The sequence below is a fragment of the Coenobita brevimanus genome, chromosome 96, assembly GCF_032717465.1.
Source record: "Coenobita brevimanus isolate Jiangsu-jjx chromosome 96, ASM3271746v2, whole genome shotgun sequence".
In the NCBI taxonomy this organism is placed as follows: Eukaryota; Metazoa; Arthropoda; class Malacostraca; order Decapoda; family Coenobitidae; genus Coenobita; species Coenobita brevimanus.
The window spans coordinates 18,705,370-18,727,777 of record NC_137049.1 but is presented as its reverse complement, the minus strand read 5'-3'; the positions used below and the strand labels follow the sequence as shown (position 1 = coordinate 18,727,777).

Here is a 22,408-nt window from a genome sequence, read left to right as displayed (position 1 = left end):
GAGGTTAGGATGATGATAATGATTATGATAAGGGCAGGACTGTGATATTTCTACTTCTGAGGCTTCTTTATCCTAATTCTGGATCCTACCCACCTGATTATAAGTGCATAACAGGTTGAAAATGAGGATGATCCAGCATAGTCTTCCCTTCTTTATCCCCTATCCATCCAACATCCAACCCAGTACTGCCCTATTAGGAACACAGAGGCCTGGGATTAGGCGACTCAGTCAAAACAATGAAAATGAATTAATTGTAGCTTTCCTCCAGAGCAGCATTATGAGAACAAGAAAATTCAACTGCCACTTATGAGACTGCCTTAACTCACTAGACTACACGTAATTAAAGACAAAATGCCTTATCACACAAGTTACCTTACAGCATGTGATAACTACTTTTCTGAATACAGTAAGTCTTTGTTATAAGAAAGGGATGACTTTTAAACTATTACAACTTTTTACATACAATTCCAACTGTAAACTGGGGGGGAACTAAAAAATAACTCCTAAAATAAAGAGGGTTCAGTGAGGCTATAACTAACCCTTTCAATTTGAAGTCACTCCCCAGCTTGATGCCCCTTCCAAATTTCCTCTACCTTCAAATTAATGCCATATACCACACAATTTTATAACACTACCTCCTCTCCCCACCATCGTAATCCCTCTTCGTTCCCCCACTAACATCCCTACTCTCTCCACCATAGTCCCTCCTCTCTCCTCCATAATCGCTCCTTTCTCCACCAGTGTCCCTCCTCTCTCCACCATAATCCCTCTTTTCTCCACCAAAGTCCCTCATCTCTCCTCCATAATCCCTCCTCCCTCCTCCATAATCCCTCCTTTCTCCACCATAATCTCTCCTCTCTCCTTCATAATCTCTCCTTTGTCCACCATAGTCCCTCCTCTCCCCTCGATAATCCCTCTTTTCTCCCCCATAGCCCCTCCTCTCTCTGCCATATTCCCTTCTCTCTCCACCATACTCCCTCCTGTCCCCACCATGCTGCCCTCCTCTTCCATATTGATCATAGTTTCTTCTGCCAGCCCGGTAGCCCCCTCGATTACGGTTGCGATCATTCCTCTCTGGCGGCAATATTGGCGGTGATGGCCGAGGCTTGTTGTGATGCTGAAAATGTAAGAATAAAAATGTTAATTGCAAAAAAATTACAGAAAAGTTGTACATCATTATAAAGTACCTCCATCTTTAAAAAAAAGGGTGCTAAACTGCAAAGCAGTTCCAGTTAAACAAAAATTATTTATTTATTATGACAAAGTAAATTATGGATACCACACCCATTTCATATAACATAGGCTAAATGTTAATAATGTAATTTAAAAACTGACCACATAAGTATGGCATGTGTACTGTTCAGTCAGGTCCATTTCAGATATTTATGTGCATCTAGTATCACACCTGCATGAACTCAGTGTCATCCTGGGTGTAGCGATGTTTGAACTCCTCTTCCAACTGTGCCAAAAGCTCCAAGTCTGGCACCACCATCTCCTCATTGTCATTATCACTACCACCACCCAGCACGACACTCGCCATTGTTAGTACTGCTGCCGCTGATACAACCCTATCACCAGTGAATCTGAAACTACACAGAAATACAAGTACCAGGTAAATGAAAAATATAATGCCTTTACACACAATCTTCCAAAGTTATACTCTGAAACTAGACAGATATACAGCACACATAAATAAAAAATGATGTACCATAAAATTCATACATACGGTGCCATCTGCTAACGCCATGTTGTCACCATTATCACAAAAAAAATTTCCACATTCGCACTGGGTGGTCTTAGCATCTTCAGTGCAATGACAGCTTTTGAAGGTTAAAAAAAAAAAAAAAAAAAAAAAAAAGCACAAATGTAGAAAATCTGGCAAATGAAGTACCCAGTGAAATGGGCCAGACAGTCTTTCATACAAATCATCCAAGCCTTTGAAATCTTATCTCTATCTCACAAGGAAAAGCCACCCATATGTAACTTTATTTTTTTCCTTTAAACACCTTGAATCTGGTGTCATCCTTCTCAGTCTATTACTGCTGCTTTCAGACAATTATCATCACATTATTAGAGACTATACAAACTAGGGATTCAAATATAGCTCTCATTAACCTTTTCAGTTTTGTGGAAATCACATATCCTGAACAGAATGATTTGATAATAGTAAAAATAGACGATTCATCATTGGGCTGAAGAAATTAAGTGATTCACAAACAACCAGGGGGCGGATTCTGAAAGCTCAAAAATCCTCGCAAATCCACCATCTTTGGGAGTAAGAGCAACTTTTCACTTAAGTGCATATTCTGGAGCCCTAGAAAATGAGCGCAAACCCTATGCGGCATTGTCAATTCTCCTCGTAGAGTTGCGCCATGAGAGGGGCAGCCCTAAGTACATCGTAAGCCTTATAACTCCTCTATTTTTACAAATGTTGTAGCTCAAACATCCCTCAAATCCTCAGAATTAAATCATGCATCAATTAATCCTTAAGTGCATACAACTGTTGCGGTTTTTCAAAAAATAATAAGTACAAGTGGCAGCAGACCGTCGGAGACGATGCCAGAATACTATAACGGAGCAAGTACTACTTCGACATATGTGGTAAAACTAGCATTGTCGGCCAATATTGCCTTTACTACAAACAGATTATAGCCTATTGATATAATGTTCACAAAAATTCGATTAAATAAGTCAGTGTTAAGAAGAAACTCATCTAAAATATGGTGATAGCCTACATGACACAATGTCGAAAAAATTATGAATCAGCGCACTTATTTCTTCCTCTGAGAAGTTCACTGCCCTTCTGTACATAATATTTTGGTGGTCTTCCACTGCTTCAATACTGTCTTGGAAATTATGACTGGCGGTGTGGAAACATCGTCTGCTACCACAATGACGTCATACTCCAGTGTACTGTGATTGGTTACTCAGGTTTAAATAGAGAAACCTTCCACTCCTTGATTGGCCAACACTTGCCCTGGTGCAACCTGGTGTTGGTCTTTAGATTGTCGCACAACACTCTCCAGAATACCACTTGTCAAAACCTCGTATGCACATCGCAAAAGTTCTCGCAGATTTTCTCGTATCCCAGACACCTTTCAGAATCCGCTACCAGGGGTGCACCCGGGGGGGGGGCCTGGGCCCCCCCTTAGCTCTCTGGGTCCTTTAAAAATTTATATATGCAGTAATCCCTCTAATATCCGAACGCCCAATATCCGAACATCCCCACTAACCGGACATAATCCTCCTGGGATCCAATATTCCCAAAATGGGCCAAAAACCGCAAAAAATTCGAAAAAAAATCTGACTTTTTTCCCTCCCATAATTTGAAATTCCCGCCTGGCGCCAAACAGCTGTTACACCATGGTCCCTTCACCCTTTCCTTCCTCCCCCTCCCCCCTCCCCTGTCAGGTTGCCATTTGGTATTTTTCATTACCAAGTGTGGGCCAATTTGGTAATGAAAAATTCGTTTGGTAATGAATTAGAATAATGCATTACCAAATGGATTTTTCACATGTATGAGGATACACAGGATGGAGATGGTGGATTGTTTGCTCTCTCTGATTAATCTGCTACCCTACATAGTGTGAAAATAATCAACATGGTGTTAGTTATAAGTAGAGTGATTACATGTATTTCCACTTGTATATATAATTAGTGAAGAATATATGCTAGCTTTACGAATTTGGTAATGAAAAGTTATATTTGACAATGAAAGTTGAGGAGATTGGTAATGTGGCTGTTGCGATCTGGCAACTCTGTTACCCCACCAACATCAACAGTCACAGCTTAACTCCGATGGAGAGCAGATACTCATAACAGTGCAAGCCACAGGTGCTTGTTTTTTGTGAATAAACAGTGAATAAAGTGCTATACCTTGCCACTAGAACACACGGGAATTTACAGTGTTGTGCAGTGTTAAGAAATTAGAATTTAGAGTGCAGAGGATTAACTGTGCACTGCAAACTGGCAGTTCAAACCAGTCCAAGAGCAAGGGACTTGTAAGTACCCAGAATGTTTAATATTGTATAAACTCACCTCTAAAACCTCATTTTATGGTTCTTTTGCATTTATTTCAGTCTTTTATGTCCCTTATTGGTGTGATTTGGGTCTTAAATAGGTGCAATGCATGTCCAGAGGGAGTTGTATAGGTGTTTTTCAGAGTTAGGGTCCATAAGTACAGTCCATAAGCTGGGGCCCAATATCCGGACAGGACCACTATCCGGACCTGCCTATGGCTCTATTGATCCGGATATTGGAGGGGTTACTGTATTTATTTCAATAACAGCAAAACATGAAAAATTGGCAAGTACAAACAAAGAGTAACACATGAGCCAGCAACTCTCTGACTCTAAACCTGCATATGACCTCCCTGTAGTTATCGGATTACCTGACCTCACCTCACTACGGGCCCCCCCTTAGAAAATTCCTGGATGCGCCCCTTCAAACAACAGAGTTATTCCACTGCCTACTGGAACTTAAAAATAAAAAGATGGTACAGCCTTTGTCGTGTGCATCTTCATACAATTTCATCTATCCATCTGAGTCCCTTGTTAATTCCTTACCTTCCTCAGTAAACATATGCTTTACTTTATGCACCAGAAGCACCTTACTAAATCAGTTCTTCTTCCTGACAGTCTGTTGTATTTTTCTGATTATTTCTAGGGTGGTAAATAAACATTTCTAGTAAAATTTGTTTCCCCATTGTTTTTAGCTATTCTTCTGTGACAATCCATTTGATTTGTCGGGGTAATGGAGGAAAGGACTGTCCTAACCTAAGAGCTTAACTAAACCTAACTTAACCTGGCTTAACTGTACCACACCTAACAGCCTAATTTAACCTGACCTAACCTAACCTAACATCCAGTTGGGAAACTGGGAAACAAAATCCACCTTAGGGTACGTTAAGTAAGTTTCTTCCATTACGCTGGAAATAAACAATCATTGGTACAGCTTAAGGAATGTGATGATACTAGTGGGGAGGGGGGATTTTTCAGCAGGAAAAAGTAATTTACCACGCTGAAAATAGTCAGAAAAATATAGAAAACAAACAGGAGGAATATGAATTGAATTGGTAAGGTCTTTCTGCTGCTTAAATAATGCATATATTTATGCCTTCCTCAATATCCATACCAGTACCTCACTTTCTCACAAATCCTCAACAAGAATAAATATGGTATCTGACAAACTTCATATTAACTTACATTTTTCAGTGATCAGTTTCTCAAGAATAAGCCCATAAAACCCTTCTGCTGAGGCCTTAAAGTGAGCACTGCTTGCTTTTCCTGCTGGCTCAAATATCCTGAAAACAAAAAGGAGAAACCTGATGCTATCAACTATATATAACATTACACTATCCCAAAAATAGTATGCAGAATAAACAGACGCAAACCATTACAGTTTTAAAGATCATCCCAATGAATTGCAAATTATCAGTTTTACTGGTTAAGGAGGCTCCCTAGCACCACCTCATTACAGACTTTTTTCTGTCTATGGTTAATATTATCATCCAAGTAATATGGACATTCCGTCAATGGTACAAAGATATAAAAGCAATATTGAGGTGTTATATTTAAGAAAAACTCCTAAGAAAGAGGTGGTAGAAAGTGTCCTGAGCCAACAAGAATAAAATCTTGCGAGATTCACCAGCCGAGGTGTGCAAGGCAGCGAGGACACACGCAAACTTTCCACAGGTACCCAGGGAACCAGCTGTGATCACCATACCACTGCAAAACAAAAATCACCATCATCGTCATCCAGTTTTGGTCCATTACAGGACAAAAGATCCTTCCATCTTTTTTAATTAAACCACTACAAAGAAAACATAAAACACCCTACTTCTGGTATACCTGAGTGCTGAATACGGCTCTATCAAATCAACTGACACCAAGCTACCTCTTATAGAAACATGATACTGTGGTTGGCAACAATACAGCTGATGTTTTCTAAGGGCTGGGAGCTAACCAAGAGACAACTAGCTAATTATTTCCTAAAAGTTACTGGAAAGTGTTGGAAGAAAAGAAATCTGAGATGTGTATTAACATTTGTAACAATGTGGGAGTCTCAGCTAGAACTTTGACTCCATTTTCTTGTGGCTTAGTTTCCTACATATGAGTATTAACTGCTGTGCTAATTACCATGCTTGTAGCCTCATTTCAGGACTTCCCTCTTATGTCTGGAGTGACAGCAGCCACCCACTGGATTTGGTGGCTTTCTCCTTTTTAAGTTTACGTACCTGCCCAGTTTCTTAAGCCTAACTGCTATTTTCTTGCTGATATTCAATCATTTCTTCCCAACTCCATGATTACACTTTCTTAGAAAAACTTTCCTTATAGATTCTTTTCATATTCCCTGACCTAATATGACCAGAAATACACTACTATTCTCATGAATGTTACAGTGGAAGGGGTGGAAAGGAGGAGGGGGAGAGGAGGGTGTCACCTGAAGAGAGAGCAGCTACATGGCAGAGGAAAGGGTAACATGAGGTACCGGTAATCTGTTTGTGATCACTGTGACCATGGATTGGGGTCTATAAAAGCCTGCACTGCTTAAAGGCAAAGTAGGGATCCTCTCTTTAACTCACTGGTAAGGTGCACGCATATGAAATGCAAGGGCCTGCAATTGAATCTCGGCCAGAATAGTGATTAATTAGTTAAGTTTCAGTTTGGTTATAACAACCACCACTTCCAGGATAAGGAGAACTGGTTGTAGACAGACTGATGAATATAAAAACAGTTACATAATGATCCATTAAAAAAAAAAAAAAAAAAGGTCATACTCACTTCACCAACTCCAGAGCAACCCGACTTTTTGACAGTAACAAGGTCAAAGGTCACGTCAGCTGGATTCCGTAGCTTCTGAACCAGCAGGTGAGAATGGCCCAGGACTGACAGCTGCTGTGTTGATTCTGACTGAGGGCTGCTGATGTTGACAAAGTTTTCCAATGAATTTTCAGTCAGTTCTGCTCCACACTTTCGGCAAAGAATGTGGTCTGCAAAGGGAAGAGATTCTCTTGAATATCCTACAAAATGAATGCACGTGGAAATTTCAGAATCATAAAACAGTCACACTTTCAGAGATGATTAGGTTTCAACTCAAAACTTGCAATACGATAAATCTTACTAATCTGCAAAAGGCAGTGCTATCAGAACATATTCCTCTCGTCAAGTATGGGGATACGAGGTTTAACTATTCTTCATCACGGACAGAACAAGCGGCAATGCAATGCACTGGCCAAACTGAAGATTGTTATCTACCTTACCGTGATCGTGGTGATCAGTGGCTAAGGAATATGAAGAAAAGGCCAACACCAGCCCCACAGTAAACGCCGCCACGTTTGTGTACATCCTTTTTGAGACCAAGAGAGATTTCGGTGCTAGCACTTGTCGTTCATTTCTATTCTTTTTAAAATACCGGTAAAGGGCTTTCAAGAATCTGGTTCAAATTCACTAAACCAACTTAGGCAAAAGACTGAGAAAGAAACACTGTATCTTTACACAAAAAACAGCTAATATTTGCTAAAGGGCGTACGACTACACTCACGAATTCATAGAGCCACTGCCTGTATGAAATTGTATTTGCTAAAGGAGGTGCTTGGCAAGACCCATCTTTTGTTGTATCCAGTAAGTACTCTGTATACCTTTACAAAAATAAATTATCAAGGCTGTCTGCCGATACCTCCCACGTATCAAACTCGTACCCCTTTCTTCCGGTGCTTGGTTGACGTTCATTCGTTTACATCAGGCTGAGAAAGTTACACTAGATTTGGTTATTTTCACTCTAGCTAACCCCAGACATTACTGTTCGATGACCGCCTATTACATCCAACAATATAAACCCCATTGTAATGCTGTCTTTTTAAGGCGACTTCTCGTCGTAAAAACACGAGCACTTGAACGGGGTCCTTTTACTAGACCGGATGTAATGCACTAACAAAGGAACAGGGCATAAAAAGAGACAGTATACCGTATCACATCTATTGCTTAAGTTCTACTCATTACAGTGTACATACAACGATATTTGGTACATAGGAGAACAGAGATACAATATTACACTCGTTTACATAGACTGATCCAATATATATTAACACGTGGCACAGGGCAGTCGTGGATATTCTTTACTGTTGCTTGAATGGAATATCACCTCACTGTGATTGTTAGTTTGAATTAATTATTATGTTACTTGTGGATAATAATAAATGGGGGAGTTTCACTTTGGATCACTGCGATTGGGAGTCTGTGTCGGAGATATTACTATAATAGAGGTAGGGTGCGGATGGCGACACTCGACACTGTCACCAAGTCGCGGGGGGGGGGGGGAACCTCACTTGCCTTTCGGCTCACTCGCGCACCTACCTCTAGTTCCACAGAAAACTCCCCGGTTCCTTGATGCAGGGGGGGACTGAGCTATTTAACACTTTACACACGAATTTCTGTGATGCCACTGTTTAATATATCTTTTATAAAACGCTGTCACTGTGCCTTGGATCACTGTCACTGTATTCTGGGTCACTGTCACTGTCACTGTCTTACCCTTGTTTCTTGGGTTATTAAATCACTGGTACTTACTGTCAGGGAGGCTCCCTTGTCTGGGGCCTCGACCTGAGGGGCGGCTCCTTCCTAGGGCCGCGCTGGTGGGGTGCAGGGAGGCCCTGTGGTCTGGGGGCCTCGACCTGATCGGGGGCCCTCGGGGCTAGGGCCGAACAGCCGGAGTAGTCGGGCCTGCTTCCTCTGCTTCCGGGGAGTGAGGGAGCCTAGATCTTCGTCGTTGTAGACTGCGGTGGAGGGCCTGGGCATCCTGGGACTGCGGGTGCTCAGGGGGAGAGGCGCCGTCAGGGCTGGGCTGCGGCAGCGTCTCCTGTAGGGCTCCGACAGGGCTAAAGAACTCCCGGGTGTGGGTGGTAAGTCCGTTATCGGGCCTTGCCACCACTCTAGTGCCTCCTCCTGGCCTAGAAGCCTGGATGGCGACGAAGGGCTCCCCGAAGGGAAAGAGGCTAAAGGGGGACTCACGCTCTTCGTGGTTCCCTGAGTGTGTCCATAGGGCTGAGTCGGGGCTCTACTTCCCCTATTGTGTACTTTGGCTGAAGCCGTGAACTTGCCCGGCGTGCGGGGTACACCAATAGGGTGATCGAGGTCGCCCTTTCGCCGTGGCAAGGTACCGCCGACGTGGTGTTCCTCCCGCAGTAGGAGACAATCCGGAGTGAGGGGCTCAGGAGCCGCACTCTCTCCAATACGGACAGATCCTACCGTCAGGGAATTCTCCACCCTGGTACGTGCCCCAGCCGAAGCTGAGTGTCTGCCCGTACGGAAAACGACTAACGGAGGAACGGGTTCACCCGTCCGTTCCTGCAAGAGGCCGTCCCCGGGACGCCGCTTCCGTAATTGGGTAGCGCTACACGTACGGTAGCAGGGTCTCTCTACCCTGGACCGTATTCTGGCCGTAGCCAAAGAACAACTCGAGAGGGATGCACACAGGCAACTCTCTCTCCTCAGCGTGTTAAGGCCGGAGCCTGGGGTCACCTTCCCCTTTACACACTCTGTCAGGCCGTAGCCTGTGTCTATCTCTCTTTCTCTCTTTTGGCCGTAGCCTTGGGCCTCTTCCTGCCCTTGGGCCTCTTCCTGCCCTAGAGGGTGTAACAAGACCGTCTATACGGTGTTACCTGGTACTGACCTCTTTTCAGTCCCACCCCTGGTCTGACGGTCACTACCCCGCCCGCACAGTAGTTCAGTTTGCCTGAACGCCTGGGTTTGGCGCACTTGCGGGGAATAGGGGCTCAGGGTCGGGATGCCCCGATGACCCTCTTGCCCGGGGTCACTAACCTCACCGGTGTGTCCTCCCGGGGTTGTGGTGGGGTGGCGGCTCGGTGGTGGTGTGGGGGGTGGTGTGGTGGGAGGTCCTGCGGCGGGCACGGCGGGCATTTTACCCATGATCTGTATATTTCCTTATCGCACCAGCGGTCAGACTATTCTCAGATTTATTTCGAGTCGGAAACATTACATTGCATGCTGTTGCATGTAATTTTTCATTCATTCATTGCCAGACGCCATGTATCCCTCACGGGGTGGCCAAGGGCTTAGAGTTAATTGTTTTACAGAGAGGGGCACTAATCCTCCACCAACCCCCCTTGACACGTAGGGATGCCAACAGCATCTGGTGTTCCCAGGCGGTCACCCATCCAAGTACTAACCAGACCCAACGTTGCTTAACTTCGCTGATCGGACGGGAAGCGGTAATGTTTCCTTTAATGTTTGTACTGTACCATGTCAAGATTCCCCGGACTGATGACATTGACAGACTTAAAGGCACTGCCACTCCCAAGATCACGTTTAACCTCTCATCCATTCACCTACAGGTGACTACGCTCAGTGAGAAGCAACATGGTTACTTTCAGCCAAGAAAACTATGATGTAAGGGTATAGCCAGAAGGTTCGCCGCAGTGGCTTATGGCTACCCCTGAAGAATTCCTGGCCACCCTAGTGGTCACCACAAATTTCTGGCTAAAATACTTTCGCATCTCACATAGAGTTATCCTGGGGCTGCCCTGTAATTAAGATTCGACACCCCTTGGCCACCCAGTTCTTTTCAAATCCTGCCTCAGTGGGTGGTAACCATATAACCAAATGCTTGCCTGCATGGTGGGCAGACTTTAGTGGGTGAAAGCGTTCCGGCTCCTGGAGAAGCAGCATGCCTAGCTCTTGCCAACTGTCCTACTGCAGCTACCCTCTGCTCTTACGTCCTTGATGCCCAGGCTAACAATCAAGTCAGTCTAGCCCCGTGCCCCTACGCTCCTGATAGATAGTATAGGATATTGGATGACAGACGGAAAAAACATACCGTAGGTAGGCTACTTGCTTGTGTTACCTGTCTTCAGCCACAGTTCAAAGGGCGAGGGCTGTCTCCCAAACGTTTCTCAATGGGTGTAATGTTTACAAACAGTACGTAGTAAAAACCTCGCTGAATGAAGTTAAATAACAATAATGAATCAGTTTAAAAGGATATAGCATAGTGAGTAAAGTTAAAAACCAACACTGAATGGGTAGGCTAGAGTAAGAAAACATGAATGAAGGCAAATTAGCTTTTTATTTAGCCTGTCTACACAACAGATTCATTTGTAACTTACATCGCGTTGATTGATATCTTTGCAAATGCCTGCATAATCCAGAATTAAACACTCAAGTTCAGCAACTGGTCGAAAATATGCTAAAATAATTACTTTGAGAGCTTGTGTTTGCAACAAGAACGTCCACCAATGACAAGCCAGGGATTTATTTGCCTTACCGTACAATCAGTAGCAATTCGTTAATCCAAATTTTGATTTATTCTAGTCTGTGGAGGAGGAGAGGTAAACTCATGTGACTGAGCGTAAAATTATGAAAAGCTGGTACATATTTCCTTGTAATACATTCGAACAGTACCAATAATATTCCGATATTAGATAATATTGCTAGAAGTGTCTGGCAAATATATTTGTCCCGCTCTGGCTCAAATACATCCAAGCGAGATGATTTTCAGAGCAATGTGTAGATATCACGCATAGATACTGTTCATGAGAATGGTTGTATAATGGCCACTAAATGTGCGTAGATACGGTACGAGGATGGAGATATGCATGCTTGCTGACTAAATACAGTACAAAAAAAAATCGTCTAGGAGTATTGGGCATTTTCTTTTATGATGGCGCCAGTTTCAATTACTGCATTATGCTTCAACATCTATATTTTTAAAGATCCTCTTCAGTAGTTTCATGAAAGAAATTCAAGTATTTTCATTGTTTGAATACTGTTGGATACACAGATTAAATTTCGTTGTCACAGAACACTTCGTAGCATTCCTTCCTTTGCTTTTTTTTCTTTTTCTTTTGCTTGTTACTTTCTGTTTTTTCTTTTTTCCTTCAGGCAATTTTATTTAGCTTAGGACTGCTTTTTCCAGTCTTAGAGGTGTTATATATAACATTCATTAACGCTTTGACTGTCTCCACTAAAACTGAATCACATCACTGTAGTTGCAAATCACGCAGTGTCGGACTAAAGTTGGGAATTAACCCTCGCATTGTAGGAACTTGTCACCAGTTAACCCTGTCTTAATCAGGACAACTCTACTATTTTATTCCAGCTAATAGAACCTGGTATATGAAAAGAAAATGATTGTCATTGTCTCATGTTTTATTGGATAAGCTGTACAGCTAATTAGCAAGCCTTACAAGTGCACTACTTGTTAGAGGCAATGTATATTGTTTGCTCTTACACTCTATATATCTTTTATAAAATCATATAGGTAACAGACAACGAACGATAACGCTTTTTAGAATCCAATAAATCATTTAGAAAACAAAACAGTCTACAGAATATGATAAAGAGCAAAATTATTAAGTGCCTTAGGAGGCTTGTAGCACCTCTTCGTTAGCATTTTGTTTTGTGTATTACATGTTAGCATTCTCTTGTATGTATTTGTATGTTAATACCAACATAGTTTCCAGCAGTTGCATACATGGAAGTACTGAGGTGTAAGGTGTAAAATACGTCACTTAGTAAAAGGTGCTGCGAAGGTCCTTATGCCACCTACATTACCGCCCTTTCTAGCAACACTTCTGATTCTTTTGTCACCACTGCGGTGCTCTACCCCAATGACTGAATATAGCTGTAGCTTAAATGCTGCTGTATGTTTCTGTTGAGGTACTGCTTCATATATCGTATATTATACTGGTTTAACAGCATCATTATATTAATATTTCATGAAATCAAATAATTCCTTCAGGACGAAATGGTACACCTCAGCAGAAATACTCGACTTCAGACTTATAAGAAACAGCATAAAGTGATTTTTTTTCATCAACAGAAAATGTTAATTATCCTCTTGTGAAACATCTAAAATCCTTATGAAGGTAGCAGGACTTCATAACCCCTGTCATTTACAGTGAGTGATCAAAGTCACGTCTTATTTCGTCTCTGGACGTGATACGAACTAATACAGATCTCTTCATCCAATTCCTTGCTGTCATGTCTTCCTTGGCAGGAAGAGACGCAGGGATACGTCACACCCACCCTCCACTCGCACATTTAGAAGGAGTCTGTGGGTTGGTAGATGACAAAACACTTAAAAGCATAGGTAGGATTTTGTAAATGGGGTGACCTAAGAGCAACCCTTTAGGAGGGTCCAAGAGTATTCACCGGGATATTTCAGGTGGCCCAGGCATGCATATTTCAGGGGTGTGTGTCATCTCGGCCATCCCTTTGGCTACGACACTGAAAATGCGCAGGAAAAAAAGATCTACCGATTTGCCTCCTCATACTTACTAATAACATTGTAGAGAATTACAAACCTCGGTCATACGTCTATCTTCCAGCTTCTAGTATTCACGACTGTGCTATAGAATATCTGAGTAGTATGACGGGAGGTGTGGCAGTGTGAGGTGTGGCTCTGGAGCATTGTAATATGAAATGTGACTGTGAGATGTGGCACTGTGGGGTGCGACTGTGTGTAGTGAGACTGTATGAGGTGGCAGTGTGAAGTGTGACAGTACGGGATGGCAGTGTGAAGTGTGACTGTATGAGGTGGCAGTGTGAAATGTGAGATATGTTTGTGAACTGTAATAGTATATAGTGCAACTTAAAGGTACATCAGTGTGGGTGTGGCAGCATGTGGTGTTGCTGTGAGGTGCGTGTGATCTGCGAATGTGTGAAGTTTGGCAGTGTGAGACACGTTTGAGGTGGCTTTGCGTTTACTGAACAGCGAATTTTCTGTGACCCTATAGGCTCACGATAAGCACGATCTGAAACTACCACAATCTGCAAATGTAAATCTGTTGTATCGTAAAACTATTGTGAGGCGTACCTGTTATTCGGAGACTATTATATTCCAACAGGAAAGCTATTATTTCTTGCAAACATTATTAGCCGTGTTCTACCAGCAAGCTCTTCATTATACTCCAGGCATCTCTAACTTCCAAATGAATATTTATTGCTAAGCTTTTACCGAGTGCTCAATCTATGCTGTACAGTTTTTGGGTATAGTGACTTAATCCACATATCGTCAAAATAAGCATCATTATATATTTTCAAAATTAGTACTGTACAGCAAGCACCTCTACAATACCTCTACGCGAATCCACTGACAGTTCAACCTAGCCTATGCTTTTATATCAGAAGTACATAGAAAGCATATCCATATAGGATGTTATCAAAATGGGCTAAAGTTTGGTCATTCTTATAGAAAAAGTGGCCCTCTTTACAAAGGAAGTATTCGGTTCTCTGGTGCACTCGCGTTGATTACGGATTGCACATTTGGACCTGGAACTTGCGACTTAGTGCCTAGTCGATTTATTGGTTTTTCATGTACACTGACGTTCTGAAGTTCCTCCCTACTCATTCTTAGTTAATATCATGACATCAGAGATATATTAAGTACCGTAGACTAACACGGAATAAGTTAATAAACGAGCAGTTGTTAAAAGGATTGAAGATCACATTTCCTTTTGGGGGTAGTTCAAGAGAAGAAAGCAGTCGAAGAAATCTAAATTCCCTCTTGTAGACTGGGATGAGTAGGGGGACACTGTTGCCCGTGAATGTACTGTAAATGGACGTTACTGGGGGTCTGTGTGAGTGTAAATGAATCCAATCTTCCTAGATGGGGAGTCTGTGCACAGCAAAGTGACGATGTGACACGAACACATAAGGCAAAATTGTTTGTGTATGTTTTTCCATGTGGCCTGGATTGGATACAGCTAATTTCGTCACCAACTCTTTTCGTCACCACATTTTTTACCCGTTGCGTAACCCCGATTCCACCCATTTTGTCACCACGTTCTCCTTGTTTCATTACAAAGATCCTCCCTGTTTCATCTGTAAGGGATAGTAAAATTATTTCAAAAGGAATTATGAATGAGTGTGGTTCTTTTTCTTGCTCATTATTGCAAAGGACTGTGGAACCTATATACTAAATCTAGACCTTATGAACAGGTGAATAGGAAGTTGATTAAAAAAAATGATTGCGACTCAGACTGGTGACGAATAGGGCATACCCCAACTGGACAGACCTACACTCACACAGACCGACATGTACTTTTATAAGTAACTAACGTGAAGTCAACAGGTCCTTTACACACTCTTAAATGTCAAAAGCTAATGTAATCCTGCCTATTTTACTATTACTATACTGCCGTTAACTTGTCCCAAACGTTTGTCCTTTGCAACTATTTTCACTTGGGTCGGTGGCAGAAACAGACACTGCTATACGGCTTTACATCTTTCCCATAGCACTTTTTTGCGACTAGCACTATTTTCTAGTGTTTATCTAGTGTTACCATTTAGATTTCAAGATGGAAAGATAACAGTATTAGGCAAAGTTAACGTTAAAACAGTAGTCAAGAGGAGTGGAACCCAGCAGTGTAGAGGAACTATTGACAGTGACCATTCATGGCAGGATGAGCTCTGGCAGTGTATGTAGCTTCAGTGTATCTTCTGTTATCAGCACATTACACAGAGAAAATAAGTTAATGATCTATGTTATCTCATGTCCTCCTTCTATAGTCGTCTACAAAGTTTCCAAGGGTTGTTTTTACTGAATCTAACGTGCTGTCTATTTGTAGTACTAAATGCAAAGAAAAGTATTACGTTTATCAGTATTGTCCTGAGCGTGCTATACTGTTTTTACTCTTAACTTGACCTATATTTTCGTCCTTTTGCAGCTTGTTTCACGTAGTTCTGTGAAAGGGACAATGCTACCTCTCAACACACTTTTCATGGCACTGCTCTTTGACTATCAACGTAATCTAGTGTCAGTCTATTCTTACAGCTCAGCATTCAAGATGGAGAGACGGGAAATTTAAGCCAAATTAGAGTAAAAATAGTAAAAATAAATGCAAAGTATGGTTAATAAGATTCTTGCGCTGATTGATTTCTCATGCTTTGGCTGCTGGCAAAAAATTAAATCTAGCTTGTGATTTCTTCTAATGCGTTAGGATGTTGCAAGTAGAAAATGAAGCGAAGATAAAAGAGAAAATAATATTGCTTTCTTAAGCTGTTCCTCCGGAGAACTTGTCGAAAATTTTAAGCACATTGTTACCGCATCCCCTAGCACTGAGTTCTTGTTACTACATTTCCTAGCAGTGAATTCGGCTTATTATAACTCCTGGCAATATATTTTTTAAATATTACCTAGTACTGAATTTTGCTGCAATATCGCTAGCTCTGTTTTTATTTTTTGTTTTTTATTTAGCACTGTCTATGTTATAATTCTTTCAGCACTGTTTTACTAATATATCTCCTGGCACTGTATTTTATTAAATTTCCTATAGCAATGACTTTTTTTTATTAGTACAGGGTAAAGTCGACTAAATGTGGCTGAGAAAGTGGGAAACTCTTCCTTATGGACAGGCACTTGTCGCGGTCGATGTAGAGGGAGTTTGTCTTCACCCCTATGTCGTGATCCAGCCGGGCGCGGGTTTGAGCCAGCTTGTGGAGTGAGTCCTCGGCCTCTGAGAGCTTGTGACGCAGGGACTCCACACTCTCACTCAGCTCCTGAACCTCACGCACCATCCTGCAACACCATAACATCTTTAGTAACGCCACAGCATACTGATGTACACATAGCGACACCTGATCACCGTCACTATTACCACGCTGCATCAGCTTCTTTTGTGGTTGAGTTACAGCCACGTATCGTCTGGCAAACGCTTGAGTCCAGCGGCTAGACGATAATATTCAGGTCACAGTGTAGGGACTCAGAAGGAATCTCTACCAGTGAAAGGTTTAATGTATACCATCGTATATACCTAATAGTTGTATCAAAATCACTTAGTGTAAATTTTCTGAGCTAGCTAAATATGTCAGCTCATTGGTTACCTTTTCCCAAGAGTTTCAAGCAACTGTCTGGGCGCGTGGTTAAGCTTTAAACCCATAGAAAAGCATTGCCTGTAGTACAACGCACATCAGGGCCAGTGCTAGATTGGATGTTTTTATTTATTTATTTATTTATTTTTTTTTCAGAAAACATGGAACCCATCTGAATGCTTGCTTGAAACCTCATCCTGATTCTGCTCTGTCTCATCATGTTTATACTCTGTCTCATCCTCGATCCTCAGCCTCCCACACCCTGCCTCAGTCTCACCTGTGTTGTGGTGGGTCGCGACACAGTTCAATCTCAGGGCGGTGTGTGCGTCCCTCTAACCTCGTCTGTACCACCTTCAGCGGGCGAGACTTGTCCAGGATCGCCTTCTTCAGCATGTCGATGTGTCGCTCCAGGTCGTTCATCTCTCTTTGCACCTGTGAATGGTGAACGGAGGTGTGTGCAAGAATATGATTATGGGTTTATGTTAAGTAAGATTTTTTTCTCCCTGCCTCACTCTGCCTCTGCCTTACCCTGCTTTACCTTACTCCCTCCTCATTCTCCCCTGCCTTACCCTGTCCTATCTTTATTTTTCCCTCATACTCTCCATCTCATAAAATCCTTATATAACTTGTCCCTCTTTCGTGCCTTTCTCTTTTTCACTGTACCCCAATTTCACGTTCTCCCTGCCTCCCCTCACCCCTGTCTTTCCCTGTCCCTGCCTCACCCTGTCCCTGTGCGCCAGTAGCTTGTTCCTGGTGTCATTGGTCTCCCCGGAACGATGAGTTAGAGAGGTATTTGACGAGGACCACGCAGACCACATCTCCTGGTGCGTGGCAGCCATAAGACTCTCCACCTCCTGCCTCAGCCGCTGCGACGAACTCCTCTCACTCTGACTCTGCTGAATGTTCCTGTTACTGAATTCCGCCCACGTATCAGGAACACTTACCCTGAAAATGAATAAAGTAGCATTAAGGTAGAGCATAGGGAAAAGTACAAGGGTGGGAAAGGGTCAGAATTTATAGACTGTGATGTATGTTCCTGTGACTGAATTTTGCCCATAGTCAAGGAAAACAACTCAGTGCTGCAGAAGTATAAGAGTAGAGGTGATATTATACAGACTTTATCTCATCTAAAAGACTATTTTGTTTCTCGTCCTCACAGAAATTTTGATCAAGGGAAGACAGCTCACGTGTTGTCGACCCTCTCAATGCCCGGGTAGTAGGTGATGGCTGGGGAGTGGTTGTGGAGGGAGTGCTGGGTGTGGTCGATGGTCAGGGCGTTGTTTTTGTTCATCAGGTCGTGCTCCAGGTCCTGACGCGACGCTCGGTTGCGGGTCAACTGTCGGGCGGGACGTGACACATAACGGCCATGTGTTTAAAAGCTAGATTACTAAAAAATTCGGCCGTTACTTTTCACGTCCCTTCGACAGCCGAGCCGTAACCAAGCGTCGCGCCAGGATCCAAAGTGACACTCAGTTTCGGCTCAGCTGTCGGAGGGGACATGAAGAATAATGGCTGTAAACTTAACCCTTAAACCTCGGGAGACGAATGATCTATTTTTCCCATGCTAATGCCGAACGATTTTATTCGCAATGAAGAAATTCCCGAGATCTAAGGGTTAAGAGACTACGTCAATTTAATCCCTAAGCCTCGTAATAATGCAGCGCTGCCCATTCCTAGGACAAATAGCAATATCAAAGCCGAATTCTCGCTAGCGTGGGAAACTTCGTAGTATTTGCCTCCATAGCAATGAATTTTGCCTTTGATATTTGAACATCATCTTGCATGTCGCAGAAATATATCATTCATTCATTCATTCATCATCCAATCTTACGTTACCCCATGAGAAGCGTAGGAGCCCGGGGCTAGGCAAGTTGGTCCTGACATTTAAGATGAGAGTGACCAGCCTCATTCATCCCTGAGTGGCATTACGTGAGCAATAAACCCCAACCACCCCTTGGATATAAACCTTCACCGACTTAATCCGATTGGAGCGCAATAATTACCCACTAAACCACCAGGCGCCATAATTTGGTTATATGGTTACCACCCAGCATAGGAAACCGTTTCCAGGAAATGGTTTCCTGGTGTACAGGAAATCATTTGGCTTAGTCACCCACAGGCAGAAGGATGAGGAAAGAATGCAGGAAAGAAAGAAGAGAGAGTGTAAAGTTCCCCGTAGGCAGAAGAATGAGGAAAGAATGTAGGAAAGACAGAAGAGGATGGAAGGAAAGAAGGATGGATGAGAGGAAACAGCAAACACCGGAGAGCAGCGCTACATCGAGTGAGTGGATGGTGAGTGCCCCCTACCTACCACAGAGAAATATCGACATAAAGGTTACAAATAACACCCAGGAAGAGATTAGGGTGTACCGTAAAAAAAAAAAATAAAAAAAATAAAAAAAATCGCTACGGGAGAAATACTACGAAGTCACCTACAGCAATTAGAAGACAGCTCAAAAATGCATCCAACATTACGTCAATGATTTAACTTTAGTATACGAAGTGGTGGTGACTGGAAATGGCAGTGAGAAATGAAAATGTGGACGAAAAAAAAAATAAAGGAAAGGAAGATAGGAATATGGAGTAATGAAAAGAGAAAATGGCGGCGAAAGAATGTTGAGGAATAAAATGGTGACACAGAAGGGTGGTGGGTAACTGAGATACATTCAAAACCCCACCTGCAAGTTAACCCTGTCGAGGAGATTAGACATACGGTTCTGGCAGTCCTTAATGGTGTCCACTTCTCGTAACATAGACTCCTCTGGCTGATCCCGTACCAAGTCGATCCCTGGGGTGCAGAAGAGTGAATGAATACATACAAGAGATGGCAGGACTTTCTCTATTATGTAAAATGCTATCAGGGGTGTAGGGTGGTCTCCTACAGCTTAAATAATTTGGACTATATGGCAAGGCCCAGTGAAAACTGCACACCCTTGCCTCGGGCTCTTCCATGCCCCACACTCTCCAGGCCCCCCATGCGCAATAAGGGAATAGCAACCAAGCAAGACCATAATATTTACCCTGCCGATTCTCCCTGAAGTATAAACATTCTTTGGTGACGTGAAGGGGATTCTGAGTGTCTTTCAAAGCATGTTCCAGTCCCCTACGGGAATCATTAAGCCTGCTTGTCTCCCCTAACATGCGATCCAGCTCCTGCATCAGCTCACTCCTCCAGAACGTGATATCGCTCACCCTCTCCCCCAGCCGTTGCGAGCTCTCCCTTTGTGCTATATTGGTGCGGTCATAGGTGAATCTGGGGAATGGTGGGGTGTGGAAATGACACGTCAATGTTCAGAGAAGACTAGTGTGAGACTATATAATCTGTGTTTATTAAATATCACTGGAAGCCAATATTTTATTATTTTTATAGTAACTTCTCTCAGTGCACTGAAAATTTAAACATATACCAAGGTACACCTCATATCCAGCTTTTTTTCCTTCCGCAGTAAAGGGCTCTCAGGCACAATAAAATGTCCTGACGATAACAGAAATTACAGAAGAATGACGTGTTTATGATGAAGTGTGAAGGCTAACAATACAGAAGAATAACAGTACCAAGTAATGTCCTTCCTCCGTAGTCCAGTGTAGTACTCACCCCACCAACCTAACAGCGTCGTCCCTCACCCTCTCAGACACCCCCCTCATGTTGTCCGCCTGGCTGTAGTGATCCAAGTTACCTGTACACAAAAAATCACATGTTGAGATCCAGATTTCGGTCAGAGTGATGTAAACTGGACCAAACCCCCTAACATTAAGCAAAATTTCAGTATGTGAGATTTTCTTTTAACAATTCACGGCACTTGGAAAGTCCATATGGCCAAAGATGAGACCTGATTTTTTCATTTTTTTTTTTTTTTAATGAGTGAAACTTGGTTATAAACGTACTGGGAATACATTAGATCTGACCCTGTCCCTTGTGCAGTTTGTGGTACACCAGATTACACATTAACTTTCATCATTGTATTATGGGAGGTTCCTTAATTGCACAATATATCTCAAGTTTATTTTATGAATTTCAGCTCAGGTACTGCACTCACTCTGCGACCAGTCTGCGGGGGTGTAGCGGGTCTTCATGGTGGCGGTGGCGGAGGTGAAAATGTTGGGGAACCTTACAGAGTCCAAGACGCGGCTCTCCGTGGGGTAGGAGCGGCTCAGTGTGGGCGGCACCAGAGACAAACTGAAAACATAATTTTACGATAGAGACCTGTTCCCAGCCTATCTCTATCCTATAGGATAGGGATAGGCTGGGAACAGGTACACAATTGAGACAGGAAAAGATAAATGACAGGGACAAACTAGACACAGGGATAAACTTGGGACAGGGGCAGGCAAAGGATAGGGACAAACTTGAAACAGGTACACACTTGGGGATAGGGGTACACAGATGGAGAGGACGTAGGTAGGTCCTCGGTTTCATTGTCATATGCGATATCTATGTTGAGGGAATTGAGTGTTTGGCTTGTCCACCTCGTTGCTGAATGCGCTTTGTAACATGTAACATGCAAATTAACCACAACTAATAGCTGTTCCAGTTAAGGGATAATAAATTTATGTTTAATAACTAGGGTTATTTTTAAACCTAATCCTACCCTAAGCAGCTTCTTTAGGTTCAAAGATATTTTGCCTACTGCACAGAACTATAGGCATCTGTAGTTTATCATTATACGCGTCATTGCTGTAATACAATGTACATTGGCAAAACTAAATGCCAGCTAAGGGTCCGTATCTTTGAGCACTTGGGTCGATCAGTGAGAACAAGCAGGCCATTAGCCAAGCCATTATATAGCGTCATACTTAAACATTCCTTAGAATCTGACCACCCCATCGGCTTTGACTTCTCAGTCCTAACTCCTCGTGCTAACCAGGCGGAGCAGCTTAGGTCGTAACTAACCAGCAGTGAGACTTCCCTTGATTTTTTTTTTTATTTTTTATGTAAGTAGCCTATTGTAATGTTTTATCTATGGACTTTACCATACTTTTTTCTAACTTTTCCTTTTTCTTGACTTTATTGATTTCTTTAGTTGTATTGACTTTTTTTACTTAGATTATTTTAAAATTACAGACTGAGAGCAAGATTACGGGCACTGTATTTACAGCTATTTTGACTTTTCAACTCACCTCTGCTCGAAGGGTTTGGTGTCGACAGTCTTCATGGCCACCGTCTTGTTGAGGGCGGCGGGGGGTTGGTGATAAAGAGCTGGCACACCCGACATCTTGCCAACACACCTGACACACACCTGCTAGAAACCTTTGTTCTTTTTTCTTTTTTACACCCGTTCAGCTTCTACCAACCCTCACTGTCATGTAAAGTTGCCAACATCGTCATATGGACACTTAAAGTAGCCTAGTTGATGTTTAACTGATGCTTCAGATTGTTTTCTCCTCGTCTAATTTTTCTCCTGTTCAGCATAAGTTTCATACATAGATAATCCTCAAAAACCTCATATAAATATCTAGTGACCTTTCTGTTTACTTATGTTTTCCTTTTCCAATTGTACAACACCTTAGTAATTACCTCTCATCTTTACAGACACACGATACACTTGCTTCTCAGTTTGCTTTAAGAATATTTCCTTTTCTGT

General features: G+C 42.6%; 2 protein-coding genes across 2 annotated transcripts; both read right to left on the bottom strand.

The window, feature by feature from the left end:
* Positions 1 to 466: 466 nt before the first annotated feature.
* Positions 467 to 7,346, bottom strand: LOC145413480 (uncharacterized). The gene is given in 7 exon segments (XM_080283176.1): positions 467 to 1,117; positions 1,406 to 1,540; positions 1,543 to 1,589; positions 5,205 to 5,302; positions 5,647 to 5,726; positions 6,783 to 6,991; positions 7,262 to 7,346. Coding segments are annotated over 7 exon segments (1,140 nt in total). The 3' UTR covers positions 467 to 631.
* An 8,961-nt stretch (positions 7,347 to 16,307) lies between these two features.
* Positions 16,308 to 22,039, bottom strand: LOC145413426 (tektin-3-like). Its single transcript, XM_080283112.1, has 9 exons — positions 21,945 to 22,039; positions 20,864 to 21,003; positions 20,422 to 20,503; positions 19,847 to 20,079; positions 19,505 to 19,614; positions 18,014 to 18,162; positions 17,549 to 17,771; positions 17,104 to 17,258; positions 16,308 to 16,533 (listed from the first exon to the last, which is right to left on the bottom strand). Exons 1-9 carry the CDS (start codon positions 22,037 to 22,039, stop codon positions 16,308 to 16,310), a joined length of 1,413 nt encoding a protein of 470 aa, XP_080139238.1.
* Between the last annotated feature and the right edge of the window lie 369 nt (positions 22,040 to 22,408).